The sequence below is a fragment of the Aureobasidium namibiae genome, assembly GCF_000721765.1.
Source record: "Aureobasidium namibiae CBS 147.97 unplaced genomic scaffold scaffold_15, whole genome shotgun sequence".
NCBI classification, from domain to species: domain Eukaryota; kingdom Fungi; phylum Ascomycota; class Dothideomycetes; order Dothideales; family Saccotheciaceae; genus Aureobasidium; species Aureobasidium namibiae.
This window is the reverse complement of record NW_013581194.1, coordinates 397,260-412,866: the sequence shown is the minus strand read 5'-3', so window position 1 is coordinate 412,866 and position 15,607 is coordinate 397,260. Positions and strand designations below refer to the sequence as shown.

Here is a 15,607-nt window from a genome sequence, read left to right as displayed (position 1 = left end):
AAGGAGGAAAGAAGCACCCGTTCACACTTCCTGCACCCGATGACCACCACGTGGCACATCCTTCAACCAGATATCGCCCCCTTCGCCCTTGACCCATCGTCTCCAAGCCTCCTCATACGCATCCTCAAGATCTCTTGTCCATCTAGCCGTATTGAACAAAGCAGACGTCCACCTCGATTCCGTCAAAATCTTGCGAAGATCGACCAATCTACCTTGACCTCTGCCAACTTCAGCTCCTGACTTTGGATATGTAAGTCCTTTGCCCAGGCGCACAGCCATCTCTTCATACTCGGTGTCTGAGGATGCGATCAGATCTTTCTCGGCATTCTCACGGACTTCGATTGGTGTTTTGGGCAGTGCGCCTTTGAGTATCGAGGCAGCCATGCGACTGCACATTTTGTACTCGTAGCGCGGTAGCGTGAGCAAAGGCGTGCCGCTCCACAAGCAATCGGCCGCCGTGGTATGCGCATTGCATTCAGGAGTGTCCAAAAAAAGGTCGCAGACTCTAGCGCGGCTGATGTGTAGATGCTTTGGAGCAACATCTGTGAAGATAATACGAGCGGCTACTGCAGCGCCCGCCCATGCCTCTGCAGTGCGTTTGAGATACATCTCGCCCACATCAGGGAATCTTAATAGCCAGAGAATGCTGTTTGGAACCTGAGAAAGGATGCGAAGCCAGGTGCGGAAAGTAGTTGGCTCAATTTTGTAGAGCTGGTTGAAATTGCCAAAGATTACAACATCGTCGGCAAGGGAAGGGAAAATCTCCTTTCTCATCTCCCAGCGTCGAAATTGTTCTTCATCCCAGGTTAGCCTACGTTCTTCCGAGTCTGCCGCACTTTGACGATGGTCGCAGCAGAAGAAGGTATCTCGGCAGTATACAAGGTTCTCAGCGTACACCCAATCGCCCTCCTCACTCTCGCCTTCGCGAAGCAGTTGGTCTTCGACGTCGAGATTTCGGCGCCACGGACGGAGTGCAGAAGGTGGCACAGCGGTATCGTCGGCGAGAAGATAGTCGCACCATTCAGCTCCCAGAGTACCTGCAAATCCCATAAACGACATCTGTATGGGAGCCGGGCGGGCAGCAAAGACCTCGTTGCGAGCACCCCGAGTGTATCCGTTGAGATTGACGAGGATATGGATACCATCCGACACTATTTGATTGACAAGGCGTTCTGTCGTCCAATTGCTAACGTTGTAGAAGTTGGGAGATTCTTCTTCAATCTTGCGACGGTAAGGTGAATCGTCCGAGGCGGTAGTTGCGTAGCAAAACGCTTCGACCCTTCGCTGATCGTGCAAGCCAAAGACAGACTGCATCAAGTGCGCCAATGGATGGTTGTTGAAATCTGATGAAATGTAGCCAACTTTCAATGTTGGAGACGGAGGTGCTGGCGGAGGATACACATCAACAGGCAACCAAGGCATACGAAGCGTCATAGTCGAAATGCGTTGTCCATTGCGTTCCGAGATAAGGCGGACCTGCTTAGCCGAGACTGGACAGGTGAAGGTGTGGAAAGGCAATACCGTAGGCGCATTCGGGACATTAAGGTTAGCAGGAAGTTGGGGCCTGCGATAACTGGACCTGTGCGTCTTCCGCACGTGCTTGTCTTGGTACCAGTGCCAGCCAATGCGTCTCGTCAGACGTTCGACAAGTTTGATGAGACGCGCACCTTCCCACTTCTGACCAGACCAACCCGCGATGATCTTGCGGAGATGTTGTCCAACCGTTGTATCAGCATCGAAAACTGTGATCTGCTGCACGATTGAATCGATGAAACCCGGCGTGAGGATGCCACGACCCCAACTTTCGCCTTCCTTGAGCTGCTTCTCAACAATGTCGACGACACGATTGATCCAGCCCAAAGTGGATGACTTTGACAGTGCTGCGCTAAGCAGCATGCCATCCTGATCTACGTGCCAGCGGTCGCGCTTTCCATCGTCGGCAGCGACTCCTCCCCTTCCCTGCCACGAACAGACAGAATTGAGCGCGTTAGCAAGGCCACATACAGCCTCGGCAAAGTCAGGGTTGACATCGACGGCTCGCTTGTAGTATTCGATAGCCTCCGCAATTCTCCCCTTATCCTTGACAGCATTCGCAAGATTTGCTAATGCTATATCGAATTTGCCGTCGCACTGAATGGCTCTTCTGTACATCTCGACGGCAGCATCGAGCTGGCCGATATCTTTGAGAAGACTTCCCAAGTTCGTGTAGAGATGCGCATGTCTAGAATCGAGCATTAAACCATGATTGTAGTACGCTAGAGCAAGTGCAATGCCGCTCCCTGGATGCACGCCAGGGATATCCTGTTTGAAAACGTGAGAGCCTTGGAAGGTCATTGCTGGCTGGACCGACTGCTGGACACTAGCCAGAAGGATGCCAACATTGTTGGTAGTGGATGGGCTAGGCTGCAACGACAGGGATAGGTAGTAGAGCGCAAGAATCTCCCTTACACCCGACACCATGGGCTTTCCACCAGCGCCTTGGATGTTTCTGCCCATGCCATCCTGGAAGATCTTCGCAAGCGAGAGGAGAGAGTTACTCGCTATTGCAACTGCGGCGCCTTTAGCGGGACTAGAAGGCGAGGCAGGCACATCACGTAAGCCCGACAGTTCTCCCTGATTTGGAAAGCAAAGACGAGCTGTATTCGCAGCTTGCTCAGGATAGAGAAGCACCGGATCGGTGGGCCCAATGTGCTCAGGATGCGAGGCAGTGATGACGGATAGGATGTGTTTTACAAGCTGTGAGATGCTCGAGAACACACGGCCAGTGGCAATGAGCACAGCGTCTTCGAAGGCCTTTGCTGCACCGTTGTTGTCGCCCAGGGTGTAAAGCATGTTGCCCTTCGCGTGCACCAATGCGAGCATACGGCCATTATCAGCGCCTGGAATAGCGTATCCACTTGACCCAAAACCAGGTTCCCTCGGGCTCGAAGGCTCGCGCGAGAACTCACCGTCCAATTCGAAGTCATAAACTGCTGGGTCGGAAATTTCAGAAGTGCAGGGCGAGCGACTTGCGTTGGACGACTTCTCACTCTGGTGATCAGAAGTTTTGTGCGGCTCGTAAACTTTCAAAGACCGTAATGATCGTTCGACGAACTCGATGACCTTGATAGCTTCCTTCCCGCGAGACGTGCTGCAAAGCAAGCCGACCAGATGTTCGACTGCTTCGAAATAGTTGGGCGCGAACTTGACGACCTTCATCCAGTACTCCTCAGCCTCTTTCTTTCGCTCGAGAGCCACTAACGTTGCAGCTAGATTCGACATGGCCTCGACATGTCGGGGTTCGAGACTTAGAACTTTCTGGTAAAGGTGCTCGGCCTTTTGATAACAATCAAGTCCGTACGCGATACAGCCAGCAAGGTGTATGCCATCAGTCCATTGCCATGATGCTTCATCGCAGTATCTTGTGAGTAAAGCCAAAGCGCTCGCCGCTCGGGCTGGTGGTGACGCATCATGCATTGGCGAGACGACAGCACCAGGAGAAGGTAGGGGCGTTGAAGAGGAGATCGAAGTCGGCCCGTAAGGGTAAGCGTTGCCATAAAGTGCTGACGAGACGTTGCTGTGAGCAGAATGAGAACTTATCAAACCAGCCGAGTTTCTTGACGAGAGGGATCCAGAGAATTTCGGGGGCTTCGGATAGAATCTGGGACCAGGAGACGAAGCCTGGTAAGGTGATTTGTACTGTCGATTCGTCTTACGAACTTGTTGAATGTACACGAGAAGCTCCCGATAAGTCTGGAGGGCCCAATTGAATGCTTGCTCACGTTGTTGCGCATTCGCAGGAGAATGGCCGAAATTATGAGCGTAATCAAGCGTACATGGTATGCTGTGAGCACCCGCGAACGAAGGGTAAATTGGAGGTCCACCGTTATCGTAACCAGGCCATGTGTGAGTGGAGGCTGGGTACACAAGACCAGGGTCGCCAGCAATCCAGGAGTTTGCGGATCCGGGCACTGAGTACTGCCCGTCATGGTGTGAGTAAAATCGAGGATCTCTAATAGCGGCAGGACGGTATGGAATGTAGGTTCCATCGTTCCAGTAAGGACCATAAAGACCATGACCATCTACACCAGACGCAGTAGGACCGAGGTATTGAAAAGACGGTTGCATGACACTCGGAACAGATTGACCGTAGTAATGATACAACGGTGGATTCATGTAACGTGGTGGTGGAAGGGCTTGCTGGTTCATAACAGAATCCATGTGAGCCATGTGAGGCGGCTGACCGTAATGTTGTGTACTGTCACGGCGATGAAGCAGCATGTGCTTGGTAGGTTGCGATCCATGACTGTTACTTTCGTATGCGCCGTTGAGGGTCCCATTTGGGGTTTTTCTCCGCAAGGTGTTTTCAGATAATACCGGCCGCGGTGTCGAGCCACCGTAAGGGCTGTTGAGAGGCTGCGCGAATTGAGCATTCTGGGAGCGATAAGAGAAGTAATCGTCGCGATATTGGTGTCGGTTATAGTCATAGGGCGAGGGATTTGGAGGCCGAGGCCGTGGTGACAAGGCGACATCCATGATCACGTTGGTAGAAGGTTGTTGTTTCTGACAGCACAGCGTGCCTCTAGGGCTTTCACCGGAGTGCACCTGTGCCTATGCCTGTGCGAAATAAATTCGAATTAAGGCACGACATTGCCATTCATGTACACCAGTCGAGAGTGGCTTCTGACCAACGTTCCGATAATATCTCTTGCAGCAAGCCTAACAATCACTCAAAAGCGACGTACGGCATGCAGGTGTCAAAACAGAATATCCCAAAAAACTGGCGGACGGGAGAAGACGTTGCTTAAGCTGTGGATGCAAGGGTTGAACGGTTGGTAATCGAGACAGCGACTCGGGGCTGACAGAGCGGATTCAAAGGATCCAAGACAGAGAAGGGAAAGGGAAATGATCCCCAGATGAGGACAACTGCAGATTATGTAGGCGGGCAACCGACGGGACCATGTAACGGAGACGTGTGACTGGATCCGGGAATAGTGCAGATATGTCACGCAAGATAAAGATGGAACGGGAGTGGTTCGGAAGCGAAGGACGAGGAATGACTGCTGCCCGCCGCCTGTCGATGCAGCCAGATAATCTGCGACGCTTGCTTGCTGTTCGGATTAACAGCGAAAAAGGAGAGGAGCGGGAAGAGGTGCTTTTGAATGGGCCAGCAATCATCTTTCAAAAACATCCGAAGGAAGCAGCGTGATGGGGCGTGCTCGGCAGGGAGCGGGCATGTGCAATTCCTGGATACGACTGCAGTGGAGTCCTTGTATGGAGAGAGACACGAATCAGAGCCCCCAGCCAGGGCTTAAGATCGGCGCGTGGGATGCGCCAACCAACATAAACGGCCCGTGTGGCACTCGCGCTCATTCAATGCTCCGAGGACTGTAAACCATGGCCCGTCGCAAATCTCGTTGCTGCTGGACACGTCGAACATCCTATCGTCCGAGTTGCATTTCATCCTACCACTCGGTGACAAGCTGGCTCGTTTCAGAGCCGAAGTTGGTCGTCCTGTCAGCGTCGGGGAAGGAGTGCATTGGCCCGCATGGCGTGGGCTGCTTTGTTAAACTGAGGTTGATGAACGAGACTAGAGCCTTTGTGGCTTGCATCGACACGCATGATTCCTTGGACTGGGAAACTCGCGTCGTGCAGGCGGGTCATACCAACAGAAAGTAACCACGTCTTCCAGGGACAGCATATTAATACTCGGTGTCCAAGCGGCTGACAGCCCAACGACTGCCCCTTGAGCAGCACTATCACCGTTGGGAGATACAGGGAAATTATGGGGACACAGAGAGAGTTGGAGCCTCTTCGCACGTAGCCGCGCAGTGGCGAGTACATGAGGCGCAGGGTACAGGTTGCGGCATTGTTGCGCACTGCAGATCACTGCATGGTGATGAGGGTAGCATGACTGCATATGATTGATTGTGCTACGCTAGGATGTGTGTACAAGCGAAGAGATATTGACCTTAAACATGGACCAGTATGCCCACGCTCCGAAGAGTAGGCATCCCGGTGAGTAGTAGGACAAGATACATCTTGTTTGCACCAAAATAGGGCTAAACCACGGCAAATATGGGTAGAGTCCAGAGTGTTGGCAAACTGAGTGATGGAGAAGGTAGAAAGGAAATGCAGAGGCACGAGGCACCATGGTGGGAAAGGTAGAAAAATCGTTGGGTATCATCACTGAAGAAAAAGCGCAAAAACTTTTGAGCGCGTAGGTGTTCCGTTAGAGTGCTACATAGTAGACGTTTACTCCTCAGGGACTGGAAAGGAAATTAGCAGAGGTTCAAAGGAGGACGGTTGCAGGTCCGAAACTCACTCTCGATCTCGCCGGACTCGATGTCGTCGGAGACGTCCTTGGGGCTGCGGCCATCGACCTGGCAGCCGGTGGAGAAGGCAGTTCCGAGGATCTCCTTGACGGTACCCTTGAGGTCCTTGGCCATGGACTTGAAGCGCATGGTGCGGGCAATGTTGATGATCTCGTCGAGAGGAACAGACTTGGTGTGCTTGATGTTCTTCTCCTTCTTGCGGTCACGTGGGGGCTCCTTGAGGGCCTTGATGACGAGCGAAGAAGCCGAGGGGACGACCGAGACGGCGGCTTGACGGTTTTGGATGGTGAGCTTCACGGTGACGCGAAGACCCTTCCAGTCGCCGGTGGCCTTGGCGATATCTTCACCGACCTTCTTGGGCGAGAGACCGAGGGGACCAATCTTGGGAGCGAGAGCAGATGAGGCACCAACTTCACCACCAGTGGCGCGAAGGTGGATCACCTTGATCTCGTTGGGGTCCATCTTGGGAGCTACAAGTTCATTTACATCAGCCTGGCGCTCGCATAGCTGCCATTTCAAAAGGACGATACTTACGCATGGCTAGTACGTAAGGTGGTCGGTCTCTTTTGAAAAATTGAAAGGGGGCCCTGAGGGTATGTTGTCGTCGTTGTTAATCGTCGCGGAGGAAGAAAGAGAAGATTGAATGCGCAGCTCGAAAAGAAAATGCAAAGCGTGCGGCGCCAAGCGAGGACAGCTACGGCTGTAACCGAAGGGGAGGGTTGGACGCACAGACGCGCGGGAGACGGAGCTTGCGGCGGCTTGGAGCGTCTCAGGTTTGGTGGCAGTTGCTTGATGACACGGAGTCGACTTTCCACTTCTGTTCACTTCTACTCGACACTGTCCACCTTTGCGATTTCTGTTCTACCTACCCTTCACTCTACACTCTTCACCCCCGACCGAGCGAACAGCGTACTGCGACCCTACTCCACCTCCTCACACCTTTGACTGCCTTCAAAATGTCGGCACCACCTCAGCAACCGCCGCAACAGCAGCAAATGCCGCCGCAAGAGGGCCAGCCCCAGCAGGGCCAACCACAGATCAACTTGATGCCCGCAGGACTCCAACCCGGCCAGCAGCCCACTCCCGAGCAGATCCAAGCCATGCAGCGTCAACTGGCCATCGAGGCGCAAAAGAACGGCATGACTGTCCCGCAATACGTCGAGCAACTCAAGGCCCAAGCCATGCGTCAACACATGCAACAGCAGCAGATGCGCCAGCAACAGATGCAACAACAGCAAATGCAGCAACAGCAACAGCAGCAGCAGCCTATCACCCCCGGTCCTCCCAAGCCCGAGGCCATCGCCGTTGCAACCTTTCTCCAGAGCCAGGATCTCAAGATTCGCACATGTGTTTTCCAGGAGAAGCGCAAGGATATGTTCAAAGGTGACTTGACTCCACCTCGGCACGATCCAAGCATTTTCTAACACCAACCTCTAGTCAAGCGTGCGATCCGTGCTCTTGAATCACCCGCCTACGAAAAAGCTCGCGCAAAGAACCCCCTCCTGCCTCCCGTTACCGATCGCGCCAGTGCCGAGAACACATTCAAACTTCTCCCCATGTCTCTCCTCGCCCTCCGCGTTTCCAAGATCGAACCTACAGCCGAGCAGCAAAAGAAGAAGCGCGTCAAGGGTCTATGGAACGTCAAAGTCGAGCAACAGCAAGAAGCCCGCGACGAGTTCCACTACGTCTGGCTCTACGAAGGCCCTCAATGGAAGACCAAGCTCTACGCTGTCGGTGCCCTCGCCCTGATTCTCGCTGTTGTCTTCTTCCCCGTCTGGCCCTACAAGCTGCGCATCGGAGTCTGGTATCTGTCCATGGCATGTCTGGGCCTCCTGGGTCTCTTCTTCGCAATGGCAATCTTCAGACTCATTCTCTTCCTCGTCACAATGTTCACCGTACCCCCCGGCCTTTGGCTCTACCCTAACCTCTTCGAAGACGTGGGTTTCTTCGACTCGTTCCGTCCAGTGTGGGGCTGGCAAGAAACTGCAGACGACAAGAAGGCAAAGAAGGAGCAGAAAAAGGCAAAGAGAGAAACCAAGCGTCTGGCGAAACTCGGTAGTGAAAAACTCGCAAATGTGGGCAACAGAGTGCAGGAGATTTTGGATGATGGACATGGTCATCATGGACACAGTCACGACGGACACGTGCACAAGGAGGACATCTCAGCTCCTATCATGCAGCCTGCTGCCGAGGGCACGACGGGGGCACAGGTCGGTGGAGGTCAGGCCAAGCAGCGTATCATGGCTGCCAGTGTCGAGGAGGCCGACGACGAGTAGAATATGTGCACATCTCCGAGATGCATCCGCATCTGTGCAAGGCTTCCACACGAGAAAACGCAGTTTGTATTGGAGTCTAGCATAAATCAGAGCTCGCTTTTGACATTCCATGTGCTTTTGAGTTATCGTCAGGCAACAATAGATGGTAGTGTTTTATGAAGCCAGGGTCATGACGGCAAAACCATCGTTATGCACATTTGAACGTATCAAGCAATGGAGCGGATTACTCTATAGTGAATAAATGAAAAAAAAAGAAGATATCACCAAAAACTGTGTTACACCAACCACAAACCAATCTAGACAAACACAGGAAAGGGGAGAAAGAGGTGTTGGGAGGGGTATCTTTCAAAATCTCAATTTCTACAACCAACACTTCCCAAATGCCAATCTTAGTAGTCGAATCGCTCGGGAAGCACAACAGGCGCCACAAGCGTCCAACCAAACATGCCGTAGCACACCCACGAGCTGACAATCTTGACCCACGAAGCCCAGTACGTGCGACCCACGGGCACAAAATCGCCCTTCTCGATCAATGAATCGCCGCCGACGTTTTGGGTCAGCAGTGTTGCAACCCATGCGGTGGACAGTAAAAAGATGATGTGGAACAGAGAGTAGTTGTACTGGGTGGCGTTCTTTTCATCGTCGCGGGGGTGAGCACCGGGGTACTCGTCGTCATCGCTGTCCGAGTCTGAGTCGTCCAAGGCTGAAGCGGGCAGGGAGCCGGATTCTACGGCTGCGCGGAGGGCTTCGGCGCGCAACTCGCGACGAGACGAAGGTTGGGTAGCGACAAGGCCATGCTCGTGATCACCCTCGCCGACTTGGTGGTAGCCGCCTGGCTTGCCGGTGCCCAGAGCCAGACCGTATGTTGCAGCGCGGGTAGTGGTGTAGGCTACTGTCAGGAAGGTGAGGATGGCACCCATGATGACGGTTGTTCTGCGAGCGCCACGAGCGCGAACCAGGGGGTTGCATTGATGGTCATCGGGCTCCATGGCGACAGCAGACAAAGTCAAATAGGTGCAGTAGACACAGACCAGGGCAGCTTGGGCCAGACCGGCACGAGGGTTAGAGTCCTGGATCATGGGGTGGACGCTAATGACCGAGATGATCAACAGGAGAATCAGGTTGACGGTGATGGCAGCCTGGTTCATGGAGCATCCGGAGCCGGCAAAGAAGATGTACATGATGATTGTCATGACAATGGATCCAAGGTACATGGTCAGGGTAGAACCGATCAAGAGAGACTTCCAGAACTGAGAGTCTGTGCTCTCGACCTTCTCCAGACAGTACTCGGCCCAACTATGAGCCAGGTCGACCAGGAGAATGAGGCCGAGAAGCAGGAACAGCACAGCGCCGACCAGAGCGACATAGTTGCCCCAGACAATGAAGAAGCCATCAGGAATCAAGAAGGAGATGATAATCAGAGCGATCCAGGCAATTATCTTGGGACCCCAAAAGCCGTTCTGGACGGCCGATCTCTTGTCGCGTGTGTTCTTGACGCCAATGAGCAACAGGGCCATGATGGCGTGGAAAAAGCCGAGAGCAAAGTTGATGCGGTGGACAGCAGTGAAGCCATAGCAGGCCTTGCCGTTGCAGGAGATGGTGGCGAAGTCGAGCAGGACATGTTGGAGTTTCTTGACGGCCCAATCGGTGAGCATGATCCAGGACAGGAGCGAGTTGAGGAGCAGGATGACGGCGTAGGCGATACGAGTGGCCATGCTGTTGTTGCACTTGCCGGCAGCGCTGCAGACGGCGGAGCATGTGGCGGCTCCGCAGCAGCTGGCAGCGAAAGTCATGAGCTGTATACCATGTCAGCCTTGAGAGTGGCGCAAGATTGGGCGATCGGGGAGAGCCTTACCGAACCCACCGAGGGAACGGCCAAGAGTGGCAGCGACAAGAGGGCTCCCATGGCGACTCTTTCAGGATTGGAGATGTGATTGCAGCCCAGTCGTAGCCTTGTACGAATAGATGGGCCGGAGTGTAGGTGGTTTGGAGGAAAGTGGGTCCGCCTTGGTCGTGTTTCGCGACGGCGGTCCGGGGGAAAGTGCAACGGCTGGCTGCTAAATGACGCGGCGATGGCTCTTTCCTCTTTGGGTGCCCGCGATAGGCCACGCTCTTGTTACATCCCTGATCCTGCTGTTATCGCGCTCGCCCTCGACTCTGTCGTCTTGCATCTTTCCTGTCTCTTCAATCCCGACCCTCGTTATTCCGCCCATCGATTTGTCCATTCTGTCATCAACTCGACCACAAACGGAACCCCGGGCTTATCTCCCCCTCAGCCCTCGGTATACGATCCAATAGCACGAGTATCCAATTGGCCTTCTGCTGTTCCTCTCCACCTTCTACGCCATGCAAGATCGCGACGAGAATGCCCATCACAAGTCGCGCATTATCTCCGTCGTTGCTGCCACCGGTATAGCCCTCGCTTGGTATGTTTGCTTCAATCACATCACAATGAGTACTGTTAACTGACCTTTGACAGTGGAACAAATGTTAGTGTCCCGCCTCGAAGCCTGCCTTCTTATCCTGACCCATCGATCAGTACGCATATTCAGCATGGGCTCCCCAATACGCCGAGCGCATGAAACTATCCGCTACTCAAAGCAACCTCATCGTGAGCAACCAACCCGAAATCATAGCAAGAGCTGCAATTGAGCCATAACAGGGTAGCGCTGGAAACATTGGCATGTACGCTTCGGGTGTACCCTTTGGTGTCTTGATCGACACAAAAGGTCCTAGGTGGGCCATTCTCATCGGTGCTTTCTCCTTGGCCTGTGGCTATTTCCCCCTATACTCGGCCTACCAGAAAGGTGCTGGATCCATGAGCTTCCTAGCTCTCTGTTTCTTTGGCTTCCTGACTGGTATGGGAAGTTGTTGTGCCTTTGCTGGTTCCATCAAGGTTTCGGCAACAAATTGGCCCCATCACAGGGGAACTGCCACCGCATTCCCCCTGAGTGGCTTCGGACTGAGCGCATTCGTCTTTACGCTTATCGGGAGTTTCGCCTTTCCCAATGACACTGGGGACTATTTGCTGATGCTGGCCATCGGTACCTTTGTCATGGTCTTCGTCGGAAGCTTCTTCATGAGATTGATGCCTCCATCTTCTCCATACCAAGCTGTTCCCACTGAAGATGAGACTAGACCTCCGCGTATCAGAAAGAACTCGCACGACCTCCAATCAGCACGCCACAGTAGAGACGGAAGCAGATCGAGTCTCTCTGGTGAGCCCAGTAAGTTTCAATCTTTCTCATCTCCCAGCCCTCTTCCACCTTTGCTTCACATTTGCGCAACGACTGCGAGATGGCATCCAGCTCATCTCTCCAGGCACTCAAAATGCCCCATCAGATGAGACTTCACCTCTTGTCTCCCGCGATGGAGAACCCTCCGTGGATGAGTCCCAGATATCCCAGACCCAAGGCTCACACAAGAAAGACATTACAGGCTGGGCGCTCGCAAAGAGTCCCTCGTTTTGGAATCTTTTCATTCTGCTTGGCTTGCTATGTGGAGTTGGTCTAATGACTATCAAGTAAGTATCTTGCTTTCTCGATCTTGAATGCTGTAGCTGACTCTTTTGAAGCAATATTGGAAACAACGTAAGACCATCTTTGAGACTCGAATTTCTCGAAGACAGACTGACACGATAGCTAGGCCAAAACACTTTGGCATCATTACGATGAGAACGCGAGTCACGACTTCATCCAATCCCGTCAACTGATGCATGTAGGCATCCTTTCGATTGGTTCCTTCATTGGCAGGCTGTCTTCTGGCATTGGCTCAGATTTTGTGGTCAAGCGCCTGCACTCGTCTCGTTACTGGTCACTTGTCGCCTCGTCATTGATTTTCACCATTGCCCAAGTCTTTGGACTTACGATCGAAAACCCCACTCATCTCTACCTACTATCGAGCGTCACCGGGCTTGGATACGGCGCACTGTTTGGAGTGTACCCTGCTCTTGTCGCAGACGCCTTTGGCGCCGCAGGACTCGGTATTAATTGGGGTGCTATGACGATGTCGCCAGTCATTTCAGGCAATATCTTCAACATAGCGTATGGTGCCATTTTGGACAGGCATTCTGGTTCGGCGGATGGACACCATCGTATCTGCAACGATGGAAAGTCATGCTACTCGCAGGCTTATGTCATCACGCTTGTTGCAAGTTTCATGGGCATCGCGTGGAGTCTGTGGTGTGTACGATGCGATACACAAGAGAAGAAGGCACAAAGGAAGCTCTACGAGGATCACTCGCCCTAGTCGAGCCTCAAATCAGCTTCTTTGAGCCTGTGGTAATTTCATAACATTTTTACTGCCATGTTCAGATATGTAGCGCGAGTTACAATAGATGTCTTTGACTCGAACAGACTCGAATGGACGAATTGCACAGCCACATGACCGTCACATGCAACGAAGGGAGTACCTAATTTGAGTTCGCCTCCCCGCGAAGGTGTGGCGCGCAGCTCGACTCAGTATGTAGCTGCCTAGGTATTTGCCATAGACTTCGTCCTCTCATTCTATTTTTCTCGACATTCTAATAGTCGACCTGTGATTTTGTGTCTCCATTTGACCCAGGTGCTCGGATTCGTGGAGTTCGCAATTTTTTGAGCAGGACTCGAGCCAGTCGCAGCTCGCCACCTTGGCCACACATCGGCCTTCAGCCATCAGCCATCAGCCATCATGCCCGCACCGCTAGCCAAGGGTATGTCATCGCTACCATTCTTTTCATCGTGTTCTGTCTCGTGTACTGTTTCCTACTGCAAAACTGTTGTCTCCATCTGCGCATCTCGTTTGAAGATGATTACTCGATGAAGCAGTCTCATGCTTCCGTCAGCCAACGCGACACATCTGACATGAAGCATAGGAATCTTGATTTCCCTCTCCATACTCGCTGCCGTTGGAATAGCAGTATACGAGAACCCTCAAGTCAAGGAATGGGTAGAAGAACAGCGACGCAAGATTATCGAGTTTCTCGGCACCTTTGGAGACCAACTCGACCCGCAATCACGACGACAGGCAGAAGCATTCGCATACGAAGGGCGTTTGCCCACTCCAAGTCGTGACGAAGCTGCTGGAATGGCAAATGCTGTTGCAAGAGCTACTGGAAGAGAGACGACGGACGACTCGATCACCAGACGCAACACGACAAGCCAGACACCTCAAAGTCCCGATGAGGCCGAGGAGAGAAGGCGGTTGGGCAGAGAGTATCTGGCCAAGAGGAACCAAGAGATGCTGGACTTGAGGGAGAAGCAGAAGATGAGGAGGAGCACGTCGGAACTGTCTGAGAAGACACCCCCTTCACCGACCTTCGACCAAATGGTGAATGTCGACGGCTCTTTGAAATCAGACAAGAAGGACACACTAGAAGAAAGCGGATACTTTAACGAGAAGACGCTTGAGCTTCCGTCAGTACCGACGGACGAGCCCAAGTCCCTTGCAAGCACTCGTATCCAAGAACCTCCCCTCTTGGTCGCAGCCTTCAACAACGGATCTCGCTACGCGAGTCCCTTCGGCGACGAGTTTGAACTATCAGGTACACTCGACTCTCGCTCACCAACGCCAAAGCCTCCGGTTCCACCCAAGATTGCCATCGACGACACAAACACGATCTGCGGACTATCCATCACTCCAAAAGAGTCCTCGGCCAGACAGATCCCTATCTCGGGTCATGACGACTCAATACCTGCCAATCTCAGCTACGAAGAACAGCTCGTTCGTGCCATGTCAATCAGTCTGGCCGAAAGCGAAGAAGCCGCCCGTCGCACCCGTCTCTTGGAGCAAGAACAGCGCGACAAAGACTTTGCCGCCGCCGTCGCCGCCAGTCTAGCCGATGTGGAGACAACGAGGCAAAAGGAGCAGCAGCAGCAGCAGCAGCAGCATAGCGAACAACTCATCAACTTGACACCCGACCCTCCCGTCTCTGTTCCTGTCACCTCCGAACTGAGCGACGATGAGCTCTACACCGTATCGCCTCGCCCCCAACCCCGTCGTGTCATTCCAGTTGCGCTTGGATCCATGGTCATGCCCGCAGCCTACGATCCCGTCCATGAAGCCGCCGCCGCCACCCTGCACCCACAAACACCACTTCCGCTCCACACGCCCACAACCGCTACATTCTCATCTCCAGAGTTCGAACGCGACGCCATCTCTCTTTCCTCTGCTTCTTCTTCCACCACAACCGATGACTTTGCTTCTGCACCAGCTAGTGTGGCAGCTAGCGAAATGAGTCTGATTGACTTTGGAGAAGTGGAGAGTGTGGACAGTGGTGATGAGAGCGAACCCGATGGTGTTTTGACGCCGGGCAGTTGGACGGATGTGGGTAGTGATGTTGGCAGTGAGGATCAGGAGCACCACCGACTTGGTTAGGGGTGCCATGTTTTTGCGTTTCTTATGGGATTTTTCGTGGTGGGGTGGAACCTCGACTTTTCTTGTCTCTTGTGCTTTTTTGATTCGTCTTCTTCTTTGATAAGTTTATTGCTCGGTTGGTTTTGTTTTGGTTCGGTCTGGTCTGGTCAGGTCAGGACATTGGGGGTTGGTATCTACTGTTTTTCTTGTTCTTGGGCCTTTTTAGGTTGGAGTGTGCTGTTCTAGGGTCTTTGTGTTCCTGTCTTCTCTCTTTGTTCCAGTCACCGTATGATCAAGCCTAAGAGTGGGTGGGACTTTACACCAAAATGCAGAATGTGCTTTATCCCTTGTCCCTCCTTTTTCTGCTTCCTGTATCCCCTTGTCTCCCTTCCGTTCTCTTGTCTTGTTCGTCGCAATTCAGGCGTAGCAGTACTTTCACGATTGTTCTGTTTCGTGAAGATGGCTGTCAACCTGTTCAATCGAGCAAAAAAAAGAGCAATCTTTTCGTCATTCGTATTGAGTTCCGCATACAGCTGGTGGTGGTTAGCTAAGCTAAAGGTAGGTACAGCGCATCGTCTCGTATGCTCGTCATCATTCATGCCTAATTCCTCGCAATGCCCGAATCTCAAGGTCTCTTACGGACTCCTTCATCCTCGTTGTTGATCGCTTTGCACGCGCCTCCCT

At 53.0% G+C, this 15,607-nt stretch overlaps 6 protein-coding genes across 6 annotated transcripts; 3 read left to right on the top strand and 3 right to left on the bottom strand.

Annotated features, from left to right (window-relative positions):
* Positions 1-21: 21 nt before the first annotated feature.
* On the bottom strand, positions 22-4,200 carry M436DRAFT_53232 (TPR-like protein; the record flags this gene model as incomplete). The annotated part of the gene is made up of 1 exon (XM_013569437.1): positions 22-4,200. One exon carries the CDS (start codon positions 4,198-4,200, stop codon positions 22-24), a length of 4,179 nt encoding a protein of 1,392 aa, XP_013424891.1.
* Positions 4,201-6,234: 2,034 nt separating this feature from the next.
* On the bottom strand, positions 6,235-6,852 carry M436DRAFT_75055 (uncharacterized protein; the record flags this gene model as incomplete). Its single annotated transcript, XM_013569535.1, has 3 exons — positions 6,235-6,248; positions 6,305-6,784; positions 6,849-6,852. The coding sequence occupies 3 exons, from the start codon at positions 6,850-6,852 to the stop codon at positions 6,235-6,237; spliced, it is 498 nt and encodes a 165-aa protein (XP_013424989.1).
* Positions 6,853-7,360: 508 nt separating this feature from the next.
* Positions 7,361-8,590, top strand: M436DRAFT_53026 (translocation protein; the record flags this gene model as incomplete). The annotated part of the gene is made up of 2 exons (XM_013569399.1): positions 7,361-7,697; positions 7,752-8,590. 2 exons carry the CDS (start codon positions 7,361-7,363, stop codon positions 8,588-8,590), a joined length of 1,176 nt encoding a protein of 391 aa, XP_013424853.1.
* Positions 8,591-8,979: 389 nt separating this feature from the next.
* On the bottom strand, positions 8,980-10,496 carry M436DRAFT_53189 (TMS membrane protein/tumor differentially expressed protein; the record flags this gene model as incomplete). The annotated part of the gene is made up of 2 exons (XM_013569427.1): positions 8,980-10,386; positions 10,446-10,496. 2 exons carry the CDS (start codon positions 10,494-10,496, stop codon positions 8,980-8,982), a joined length of 1,458 nt encoding a protein of 485 aa, XP_013424881.1.
* Positions 10,497-10,936: 440 nt separating this feature from the next.
* M436DRAFT_84296 (MFS general substrate transporter) lies at positions 10,937-12,838 on the top strand (the record flags this gene model as incomplete). Its single annotated transcript, XM_013569534.1, has 7 exons — positions 10,937-11,016; positions 11,070-11,079; positions 11,130-11,201; positions 11,253-11,817; positions 11,912-12,113; positions 12,165-12,180; positions 12,236-12,838. The coding sequence occupies 7 exons, from the start codon at positions 10,937-10,939 to the stop codon at positions 12,836-12,838; spliced, it is 1,548 nt and encodes a 515-aa protein (XP_013424988.1).
* Positions 12,839-13,258: 420 nt separating this feature from the next.
* M436DRAFT_75048 (uncharacterized protein) lies at positions 13,259-14,944 on the top strand (the record flags this gene model as incomplete). Its single annotated transcript, XM_013569533.1, has 2 exons — positions 13,259-13,280; positions 13,443-14,944. 2 exons carry the CDS (start codon positions 13,259-13,261, stop codon positions 14,942-14,944), a joined length of 1,524 nt encoding a protein of 507 aa, XP_013424987.1.
* Positions 14,945-15,607: the final 663 nt, after the last annotated feature.